At 37.0% G+C, this 12,420-nt stretch overlaps 2 protein-coding genes across 2 annotated transcripts; both read right to left on the bottom strand.

Moving 5' to 3' along the window:
• Positions 1-240: 240 nt before the first annotated feature.
• On the bottom strand, positions 241-1,638 carry LOC145640244 (uncharacterized). Its single transcript, XM_081691546.1, has one exon. The coding sequence runs from the start codon at positions 1,636-1,638 to the stop codon at positions 241-243; it is 1,398 nt and encodes a 465-aa protein (XP_081547672.1).
• Positions 1,639-9,877: 8,239 nt separating this feature from the next.
• Positions 9,878-11,017, bottom strand: LOC145640242 (uncharacterized). Its single transcript, XM_081691545.1, has one exon. It carries the CDS (start codon positions 11,015-11,017, stop codon positions 9,878-9,880), a length of 1,140 nt encoding a protein of 379 aa, XP_081547671.1.
• Positions 11,018-12,420: the final 1,403 nt, after the last annotated feature.

Raw genomic sequence — 12,420 nt, 5'->3', positions numbered from 1 at the left:
CTCAATATGCATTACATCAAGATTATGGCGATTAGAGCAATGCTTCCAATATGGTAACTCAAAAAATATGGGTATCTTTCTCCACGGATTCGGATCATCCACATCACGCCTTAGTTTCTTTTGCTTCTTTCCAAATGCATTTGGAAAATCACGCAACATATTCTCAATATCAATTCCATTCAATGGAATAGGTTGACATCTTTCCTCAAGTTTTCCATCAAAATTCCTCTTATCATGACGCTAAGGGTGAGATGGATCCAAAAATCTACGATTTGCCCTATACACAGTCTTACCACTACAAGGCAACCACTCGAAATCTGTTTCATAATGACATTCAGGGCATGCCAAGTATCCTTTTGTGCTCCACCAAGATAACATTGCATAACCCGGAAAATCAATCACGGTAGTCATCAATGCTACATGCATGTCAAACCTTTGATTAGTCGAAGCATCATAAGTTTCCAACCCAAACTCCCACAAATCCTTCAAGTCCTTGATAAGTGGCTGCAAATATATGTCAATGTCATTGCCAGGGAAAGACGGGCCGGGAATTAGTAAGGCTAGCATCAAAAACTCATGCTTCATAATCATCCAAGGAGGCAAGTTATAATTAATCAACATAACTGGCCATGTACTATGGACAATGCTCATTGAATTGAATGGGCTAAATCCATCTGTGGCTAACCCAAGCCTCACATTGCATGGGTCATCAGCAAACGTTGGGTATAAAGAATCAAATTCCTTCCAAGCTTGACCATCAACAGGATGATGTAAGAGATGATCATTTTCACGCCCATCAGCATGCCAAGTCATGTATTTCACCGTCTCTTGACCCAAAAATAGTCGTTGAAGCCTTTTCTTGATTGGAAAGTACCTAAGAATCTTTTGAGGAATCCTATAGGTTTTTCCATTTTCATTTTGTATGTCATTCTCTGTGTCATTTGATTTCCATCTTGGCGTCTCACAAACATGGCAGCTTGTTGCATTTTCATGCTCTTCCCAATATATCATGCAATCATTTGGGCACGCATTAATCTTAGTGTAATCCAACCCCAACACTTTCAGAACACTTTTTGCTTCATTAAAAGAAGCTGGCAGTTTTGCTTCAGGTAACACCTCCCTTATAAGCTCCAATATATCTCCAAAAGCAACATTAGTTAGCTTATGATCACACTTCAAAATAAAAAGACGGATCATGAAGGAAAGTTTTGAATGATTTTTACAACCATGGAACAATTCTTCCTGGCCCTCTTCAACTAACTTGAAAAACTTTTTTGCCTCGTCATTTGGCCCCTTTCTAAAAGCATCACGTGCATCATGCAACAATTCTACTATGTCATCATTAAAATCATTTGGGGTTGACCCTTCTTCGTTATCCAAAACAGTTTGTTCCCTTTCAAAGTTGATCCCTAACTCTGATAACTTATCCGTTCGTGGAACAAAACCATTACAAATAAGGTGATCTCTCACAACACCTTCATGACGCCAAAAACGATAATGACAACTTTCACAAGGACAACAAATTTGATTTCCTTGAGACTTAGAAGCAAAAGCCTTTTGTACATATTCATCTACTCCCCGTTCATATTCATCACTCCATTTGGCAAACATCCACCACTCTTTAGTTCCACTATCCATACCTTAGGGTAAGAATAAAGAGGGTTATTTTACTTAATTTTTACCATAAAAACATTTAACCAATTCACTAAGAGTTAAGAGAGTCACTGACAGAAACCTTTCATTATTAGAAACTGACAGAAACCTTTCATTATCAGAAACTGACAGAAACCTTTCATTATCAGAAACTGACAGAAACCTTAACCAGCAACTGACAGAAACATTTCATTATCAAAACAGCAACAAACAAAGTACCTAAGAATCCTTCATGTACATGATCAATTCAAAAGTCCAAAAGAAATTGATACCTTTCATCATTCAGCAATATATATTAGACAGATTTGTATCCTCAATAATAAAAAATTAGTGGCTTTATTTGAAATCAGAATATCTAATTCAGATCATAGATGAAGTAAACTAAAAATGCATAAAATGTAGGATATTAAGCCCATAATATTTTCAAGATCAAAAACATATATAAACTAATACAAAGGACTCAGTTCAGATCAGAAAGTAGAATTGAAGTACATAAATTGAGTCAATGGTTGTTTCAAGATAAATTATGCTATAAGAATTGGATATAGGAGTAGCTACATGGCATCCTATTTATCAAATGTTGAAAGTTATTAGTCATTATTGATCATAGATGAAGTAATTTTTTTCATGTTGTTTGTGTAGGTTCGTGTTGATGTTAGTGCTGGAAACCCTGAAAAAGTCTAGGCTGCATTGACGGAAACCAGAAGAGGGTTGTCAGAGATGGCTTTGGAGCCCTTAAGAGAGGAATACTATTATGACTCTATGAGGTAAGCCATGAACTAGTCTTGTTTATCACAGAGTATCATTCTATCCAACAGTGGATCAAAAGTGAATCTCACACAATTGGTCTTATGGTTGGCTTCATGTTGTTAGTTGTTTTCGTGATGCCCAAACTAATGGAAAACATGGGTAATTGTTCTGAACTCTTAAATTAGTTAACTCTATTCTTGCTTACATAGAATTGCATCTATTTGTGAATTAAAAATTTAATATTTAATTTATCAAAATCAAGCAGCACACCCCAAATTTCGAGCACAATATACACCAGAAAATCAAAGCATTTTTCCCCATATAATTCGAGCAAAAACAACTACAAATTCAACCAAACATAACCAAAAAATGTATAGCATTTTCACAGTAAAATTTGAGAAAAAATAAACCTGAAAATCAAACTCAAATACAAATTCCCAAAGACAGCAATAAAAATTTAAAATTTATTTTATCAAAACGCAACAACAAAAATTTCAATTAAGAAATTTCTGAAATGAAGAATCAAATTTCTGAAATGAAGAATCGTTGTATACCTTGAACTCAAAGTTGAGATATTAGCCACAAGGACATGGAAGATGAAAATGGAACTTCTCCACTTGAATTACGCCGCCTCTTGAGCAACCAAACGTCACTTGAATTACGCCACCTCTTGAGTTCCGCCTTCCTCTACTTCATTAAGTTTTCCTCTCATAATTTTCAGGAAATTGTAAGTAATTTTTGAGTATTTTATGGCCTTAAAATCGGAGATTTGGGGAAAATTGAGAATTTAAAGTTTTTGGAATTGCTAATTAAAATAGCTTAATAAAATTGGGGGAAATGGAGGATCGGGGGAAATGGAGAAATGGAGAATTCGAAGAATGAAGAAAAATGGGGAAAGTATACGGATAGTACAGTAGAGAGAAAATAAGGGTTCCTTATTTTTTGCCCATGGAATAGGGATAAGGGTTCAAAATATTTGGGCAAAAAAGTAGAGGGAAGATGAAATTTTCAGCGCGCCTCCTATACTATTTCCATTACTATAATCACAAACCGTTGCAATAGCTTTCCTTTTTGTTGAAATATCTAGGCTGATGCAACGGTTCATTAGAACCATGGTAAAAACTCTACTTCTCACAACATTAATACGCATTAGCCTACTCTATTGCAACGGCAATTAAAATACCGTTGCATTAGCCTTTATTAAATTAGGCCGTGGTATTTGATAAAAAATGTAGTAGTGTTTGTTGTTAATTGCAAATTTTTAGTTTGAGTAAAATTTTAGATTTGGCTTTCAACGTGAAGAGGAATTTGGTTAGAGGAGAATGGGGCTCAATTTGAGTGAAGTGAAGTGATTATGCATTTTAATTAGCATTTTTTTGCTTAATTATTTTTGTTATTGAGTGATTTATGTTTAAGTTATGATGTACACACCTTGTAAAAAGGTTTTGTGAGATGAATTTGGTATGCATGTACTGTAGAATTGAAAGGAATGATGTCCTTCGAACAAGAGTATTATTCCGATAGAGGGTTCGAAGCTATTAGAAAGCTAATTATTCAGTTAGTTCAAGTGATTGGAATGCCTAGGTTGAGGCCGCTTTCGATCAATAATATTAATGCATGATTATTAATATTATAGCTTAATCTTGACTAAAGCCTTCGGGTCACACCCCAGTAACTAACGATCCGACACGACGAATTAATTCAGAAGGAAATAATGAGTCACTTGAGTATTAAATATTTAGACGTCGAAAATAGAGCTAGGAGCGTCGAAAGCGAGCGTTGCAAGTCGAGTCAAATGAATAAAAGACAAGATGGTAAAATCAATGATTAATCAACAATTTACCGAAATACCCCTAGCATCGAAATGCCCCGAGAAAACCGAGTGCTAGGGGCATTTGGTAAAGCAAGGTTGCTAGCATGCGCACCAAGCCAAGCCTAGGCTAGCTGACTGGTGCTACGACATGCTAGTGCACCATTGCTAGCAAGGCTGCCAGCACATGGCTGGCAAGCGGCCATGCTAGCATGTGCGAGGGCAGCAGCAGCATTGAGCTAGCAATGCTAGCTAGCTAGTAGTGCGTTAGCATGCTAGTAGCGTGGCGCTCAGGGGCCTCGGCCAGCAGCCCGCAAGCAATGCGTGGCGTGCTGGGCCGAGGCAGCAGCACTTGCGCGTAGAGTAGCAGGCCAACCACGCACATCAAGCGCCAGCGAGGCTGCTTGGGTGCCAAGGCTTGGCCTGCCACATGGCAGCAGCCCATTGGCGCATGTGGTTTAAGGGAGCCGGTTTTTGGGAGCCTTGGGGATCAAGTATTGGTCCCCCTCCCCTTGTGGTCCTTACCTAACCTCTCCTCTTAGAATGCCACTTGTTGCGTAATTAGTTATTTGCTATTTTCTTTTGTTTTTGATTTAAAAATAAAGGGAAAATTGAATTTACCAACTCTCCCACGATGGGAGAGTGGATTTCTCAGTTGAGTTTACCTATAAATATCCCACTTGGGAATTGGGAGAACTCACTTGAGTAAGAACTCAATTAGGAATCTCCACTTAAGAGAAAACCTATAAGTTCATTAATTACTTGAATAGTGTTTTGGTCTGACTTGGCTAACCTCCAAGTAAGAGACCCGTTGCGATTGTGTTGAGGGTGGATATCGTCGGAGGTCGTTGCGCTTGCGAGGCTTAGCTTTCTCAAGTAAGAGCTCCGATGGTCGAGCGAAGCACACTTCAAGGGTAATTTAGTCTTTTATCTAATCTTGTTATTTATGTTTTTTGGTTATATTAATTGTGAGCTTTTCCTTGGCTCAGGTTTTATTTCCGCGGTGAGTTAGACTCATCGAAACCCAACATGAATCGCATTGCATTATTTGTTTCATTATAATAAATTTTAAATGATCAACTTGCATTGCAGATTACTGAGGTTGGTTTTATCAGGCTTTGAGTACTACAAATTAGCCTATGAAACTCCACCAACAACATATTTTTTATGCTTTTAAATTTCAAACAAGTCCATACTTGTTAATTTAGATTTAAGTTAGTTTAAGCTTGTATGTTCAATTTCACTTAGTTTATACTTGTAAATTTCAATTAGTTTGTAATTGAAATTTTAATTGGTTAATAATTTGTGTAATTTTTATTAATGAAATTTCACATTGGTTGATTTAATATATTTACATTTCCATATATTTTATCAAGCATGAAATTTCAAATTTAAAAGTACTCCAAATCATAATACCTATATTTTAAAAAAAGATGTAACGGACCCCTATGGTACTATGGGGTCTCTTTAAATTACAAACATGCCTATTTCTCAAATCACAGGTCTATTTCATTTGACAAAGAGACCCTATTTTTCTAACAATGAGTTTGTTTTGATGTTTAAAATTTTTTCACGTCATCAACAAAATAGACCCCATTTCTTCAATGACTAGTCCTTTTTTTTCCAAACAGACCACCTCTTTTGGACAAGTTTCTTAATCAAACAGACCTCTAAGATAAAGACCCGTCCAAGAGTGGTCTCTAAGGTAGATTTTGATTTTGCTTATTTTGTAGTAGTGAGACTATGTTTGATGTATCACTTAAGATAAGTATAATGCCTTTTTCTTTAGATCCAGGGTTTGTGTGGGCCATATTTGAAGTGCTTGCTGACTCACCACCTTGGACCTACTCTCAGCTAAGTCCCTAAATACCTGAAGATCAGTATTAGAATTTGTATACACCCCTACCCCTGGTCCATAAGTTGATGTGTCAAAAGTCTTTTTTTCGGTTTGAACCAAGTACAGGTGGTACCATCCATCCTTTTCTGGTGATTGCATAAATTCAGGAATCTCCACATCACTCTTTATCTGCTTCCTACCATTGAACAAACTACACCCATGCTTCCTAAACCAGATTTCACCAACTTCCTTATATCCTAACACACTCTTTATCCAGTGAGTAAACTCAAAATAACACACCTCATCTACATTAGCATGAAGTGGGACCCTATAATAATCTCTTTTCCCCTTTCCATAAGAAGTTTTCTTGTTCTTCATAACAAATTCCCCACCATAGTACAATCTAATACTAATGACCTTCATTAATTTATACCAAGAGTTAACAATGTTATCTCTACCATTAAACCTAATCCAATAAAAAAAAAACCAATACTAATTTCAGATTCAACAACAAAGCATATACAAAAGGAAGTTCTGAGGAGCCTATTTTATATGTATTTTAATACCTCATCCCATGGTCATATTTGTGCTTAATTGAGCTCTACGGAGCTATTTTTATTACTAATATACGTTTCCTAGTGTTTTTATAGAGTTGGTTTTATCTTGTAGGAATCTGTAGATTTATGATGATTCCCAAGCTTATCAAGCCGCTATGAAGATATTAGAGTCGGATCGTATTTTATGACCGCATATTTAAAGCTCAAGGTTGTGATAAATAAACTTAGTTCGGTGATTAAGGGCTCGATTTGTCAAAGGATTAACTCTACAAGTTACCAATTAAAGTGCTAGTCCAAGTAGAGTAATCAAGGATAAGGCTCAAGCTTGGGCCTAAAGTAAAATGAAGCGCAGAACCAAGAGAAGCTGGCAGTATAAAATTGCGAGCCCGATCGGGAGAGAGTGCTGCAAGCTGAACCTTAGTCGGTTTTGTGATGTTTTTGTACCTCTATAAATATCCTAGTTGGGCAGCTTTTTAGAGGAGGTTGGTAGAATTAGTTTTCAGTCCTTAGTTTTGTTTTCCCGCATCTTTTGAATTGATGTTTTTGTTTTTGTTATTAATAATCTTTGTTAAGATTTTCATTAGGTAGTCTTTGGTTTGTCACTTTCAGCTTATATTTCCATTTACATAAACCACATTGAAAAAAGAAATGCTCCTCTTTCTCTCTAAAAACAAAAACAGAGCCTCCTCAAACTACCCATGTCGCCGGCGGCCAGAGCACCAGTGCTCAACCAAGGTCGTCGGCGAGCATTTCTTGATGACCTCGGCGACTATTTAGGTGCGGTTCCTCCTAACTAACCTAAACATTCTAATTTTCTTGAAGAAAAGTTAGGGTTAGGGTTTCGGATTTCGATTTTGGGGGAACTTATTTGATCTTCTACCTTTCCAGATCGAAGGGCTAGTGATTGGCTGTAATACCAATGTTGTTCGGGGTGGTGTAGGTGCAGCTAACGACGCATCTGACGGGGTTTTGCGGCTCTACCAAGGTGTTTATAATGGTCTCTCTGGTATGTCTTGTTTGGTTATGGAGAAGCTTGTTTTCTCTTTATTTATCAGTTTGAACTTTAGTTTCTAGTTGTTTGGTATTTAAAGCTTGTCTTAGTTTTCAGTTTTTATGGATAAGTTTGAAGAACTTAGGGGGATTTTTGTGTATTGCTCATGTTGAAAAAGATGATATATCTTCACATAAACTAGAGCTTTTAGTTGGAAAGTTGGAGAATCCTTATGGTATTCTGGAATTTGTTAGGGGTTTGAAAGATGAAGGTAATGCCTTCTACAAACAGTGTAATATGGGATTAGCGCTTACTAAATACTCTCTTGCACTCAAGCTATTATATTTTGTTATGGCGGGTAATGATGAAGATAAATCAGTTTTTTCGAGCCTAGCTGTGTCTTTTAATCTGAACTTGGGTGCTTGTTATGTCAAAGAGGAAAACTTTGACAAGGTGGGTCAGCTGTGTTTTGCAGTTTTGTGTTATGATACTTCTAATGTGAAAGCTTATTTTAGAAGGGTGGTGGCAGCTTTAGGACTCAATAAACCCGAATTAGCTTTCATGGATCTTGCACAAGCAATTAGGATTAATTTCACCAACAGAGAGTTTCAACAAAAACTTAATGAGGTGATATCTTTATTGGGTTGGTCTTCGGATTTTGTTAATGACGCACTTGCAGTTACAAGAAAGGATAAAATGTTTAGAGATTATGCTAAAATTGGGAAAGAAGAAGAAAAGAGGAAATTAGGGAAAAAGGGGAAAAGAAAGGAAAGAGATGGTAGTGGAGATGGTTGTGTTCGTAGGTGTATTGGTGTAAAAGATGTCACCAAAAAGGAAAAGGATGTTGCTGGCAAATCTTTGAATTCGGGGGAGGGTAAAGTTAACCCTATCGATCAAGATCGAAGGCCCAACATTATTGTTAACAATTCTGATCTGAAGTCAACTTCAGAAACAAAAAATCCAAATCTTACAGGGTCTAGTTATCGATTTTGTAACCAAAAACGTATTGATTCCTATTTGCATCTCACTCCAACAATGTATGGAGCGATTTCTAAAGGACGAACCCTACACTACTATTACTCTTCCAAGAAGGATTTTATTAGCATCCGAGTACTCGATCCTCCAAAGAAGATGGATTGTGTTAAAACTCAAGAAGTTTTTACACCAATGGAGATTAGTCACCCCCCTGTGAAAGGGCATGATAGGTGTGAAGCAACTTCAAATTTGGCACAAGATGATACGACCATAGGTATGGTTGATCAAGTGTCATCGTGTGAAAGTACGTCGGTGCCCCTTCTAGTTGCTCCAGTCTACTCCCCGTTAAAGTCTGTTGCAAGCCCCAACAACCCCTCTTCTCAGAATTTGAAGTTATTGGTTTCTATTTGTCGTTCCAGAGCTAGAAGGAAAAGTCAATCTCTAAGAAGTTTAACTTCTTCTATCTTTACTAACCCTTTGTTTTGCAGGATAAGTGGCTCAAAAAGGAAAGTGTCTTATCCCATCGAACTCCTATGCAATGGCTTCTGAATAGAAAGTTGTTATATGGTTCTACCCCTAATGTTCTAGTGTGTACTTTAGTTTATAATTAATTTAGGGTTTTGCTGTTGTATAAAAAAAAAAGAAAGAATAAAAAAAGAAGTAGTCTTTGGTAGCATTAATTTTGTTCGGATTTTCTATTCTTATGTTGGATTAGCTTAGTTTTCATTAGCTTTAATTGGATTTCATTGCTATTCCTTATTACGCCTTTTTATTAATTCCTCTTGCTACGTTTTTATGATTATGCATATTATTGTTGCTTTTCTTTAGCTTTGATTATCATTGGTTTATCTTAGCCTTTATCATTATTATTTTAATCATGTTTAATTTAATTATTAATGCTTTGATTAGTTTATTTTTAATTATGCATGAATAGTTTAATAGTTTAATTCTAAGGTTCTTGGGGATCCATGATTAATATAAAGGGATGATTTATTATCTTTTATTGTTATCGTGTTGGGTTAATTTCCTATTGAATGATTTAATGCTATGCAATTAAATTAGTGATGGTTTAATTGTATGCTTTATGCAATATTAATTCGAGATTCGAGAGATGAGAATTAATATTAAGAAAAATGGAAACTAATAATTATATATATATATATATATATATATATATATATATATATATATTTATATATATATATATATATATATATATATATATATATATATATATATATATTGAATAGACCCCCAAAGGGCGGCTTAAATACCACTACTCAAGGAAAGAAAATCATTCAACATTACAGAGCTAATAGAAGAAGGAAAATCAGCAAACCAAATATTACTACCCAACTCCCAATGAGGCACATGAGCAAGAGCATGTGCAACCTTATTTGCATCTCTTCTAATCCAAACCCACGAAATAGCTGAAAACTCACTTGCAAGTTGCCATATATCCTCAAGAATAAAATGAAAGGAGCTGTTACCATGTCTCTAGATATGATAGCCTTGATGAAGGCCTCGCTATCATTCTCAATAATAACTTCACGCATACCATTATCCAAGGCCAGCTGCATACCCATCAGAATTGCATTTGCTTCAGCACACTTGGTCTCCCACACACCACCAATCTTCTTACTGGCGCACCACAAAGTTGCCCCCTCAGCGTTTCTCGCAACCATACCAAGTCCACAACCCGTCTGACCAAGGCTGCCAGCATCTACATTAATTTTTAACCTCCCCAGAGGAGGCGCACACCAAGACACTCGATCCCTCGCCTGCGTTACAGCTCTCCTGACAGTCCCACCTCCCTCCATTTCTAGCATGAGTTTGCTCACATACTCCAGAATTTCTTTAGGCGACTTCCACTCATTATCAAATAAACCCCTATTTCTTGCACCCCAAATTGCCCAACAAATAACCATAACCCACCTTCTCTCCTCTGCTCCCAATTTCACATAAATCAGAGCAACCCAATCTAAAAAAGACCTCCACTTACCATCCACCACCCATCCAAAACCACTCTCTTGCCAAATATTAACAGCACGGGGGCAATAAAGCAAGGTATGAGCCATATCCTCCTCATTTTCATTACAAACATTACACACAATCTGAAAATTAGGGACACGTATATGCAAACCTCTATTAGTTGGCAGGGCCTCTTTGCAAGCTCTCCTCAAAAACGTTTTGATGCGTGGGAGAACCGGTTCGCTCCAAATTTTATTCCACACCCTCCTTGTCTCCCTGTCATCCGAGCTTCCTTCCTCGCCACCATTCTCAAAAATCAAGTGATAAGCAGAACGAACAGTATAGTTTCCATGCTTATCAGGGTCCCAGCACAAAGTATCACTTGGTGCACGTCTACTAATCGGTATTGCTAGGATCCTGTCTCTTTCAAAAGGCAGAAACAAATGCTCAATTTTGTTCGTATCCCACCCCATATTTTTCTCTAAAAGAAGCTCACTCACCATCATATTCTCACAGCCCGCAGGACAAGGGGAAATTATTTTCCTTGATTGTGTACCCGGCACCCAATAGTCACCCCAAACTTTCACATGCTGACCATTTCCAATACGCCATCTAATCCCTCTCTTCAAAACCCACCTAGACTCCACAATCCCACACCAGGTATAACTTGGGTTTGAGCCTAGAGAAGCATTCAAAAAAGAACACCGGGGAAAATAACGTGCCTTAAGTACCTTGAACAAAAGGGAATTTGTGTGAGTCAACAAGCGCCAAGCTTGTTTTCCGAGCAAGGCCCTATTAAAACATTTCATATCACGAAAACCTAGTCCCCCCTCTGCTTTCGGTTTGCACAATTTGCTCCAAGCAAGCCAATGGATTTTCCGCTCTCCCTTTTTTTGTCCCCACCAAAATTGAGAAATTAAGGAGCAAACTTCATCACAAAATGTAGAAGGTAGTCTAAAGACGCTCATCACATAGGTAGAGACAGATTGGGCCACCGCCTTAATCAAAACTTCTCTACCCGCTTTTGAAAGACACATACCCTTCCACCCTTGTAATTTCTTCCACAACTTTTCTTTAATGCCCCTAACCAACACCTTTTTTTATCTTCCCACCATCGTCGGAAGCCCAAGATAGCGATCATGAATATCAACGACTCTAACCCCCAAAGATGCCGCCACTTCAAGTTTCTTCCCATTCTCAACACCCTTCCCAAACGACACAGTGGTTTTGCCTAGGTTCACCATTTGCCCCGATGCTTGCTCATAAACACGGAGGACCTCTTAAATCACCCTAGCTTCATCAACAGTGGCTTTTGCAAATATTACACAATCATCCGCAAAGAGTAGGTGCGAAATTGTCGGTGCCGAATTTGTCACCCGAATCCCATGGAGAGCATTGTCCTCTAGAGCTTTGCGAAGCAATCCGGATAGGGCCTCAGCAACAAGAATGAATAAATATGGGGATATTGGGTCCCCTTGACGAATACCCGAGAGGGAGTAAATTCATCACTAGGCACCCCATTTATTAACATCACGAAATTCACCATTTTTTCGAATACTGGGTTTTTTTCGATTTCTAATTTTTTTCTGGGTTTATTCGAATTTTTTTTATATTTATTTTCTGGGGTTTTTTTTAATCGAATTTAATTTTATTTATTTTCTGGCTTTTTTTTATTTTTTTATTTTTTTATTTTCGTTTTTGGTTTTTATTTTATTCGATTTTTTTTCTTCTGGGTTTTATTTTTATATTTTTTTTTCGATTTTCTTTTTAACTAATGTTCTGGGTTTTTTTTTTCTTTTCAACTGATTTTCTTTTTTATTTTTCGATTTTCTGGATTTTTAAAAAAAAGAAATTTCGCAGCTTAATTAAATGATTT

This window comes from Chenopodium album, chromosome 7, assembly GCF_948465745.1.
Source record: "Chenopodium album chromosome 7, dcCheAlbu1.1, whole genome shotgun sequence".
NCBI classification, from domain to species: Eukaryota; Viridiplantae; Streptophyta; class Magnoliopsida; order Caryophyllales; family Amaranthaceae; genus Chenopodium; species Chenopodium album.
Note: the sequence above shows the minus strand (reverse complement) of the source record. Positions and strands in the feature narration are given on the sequence as shown.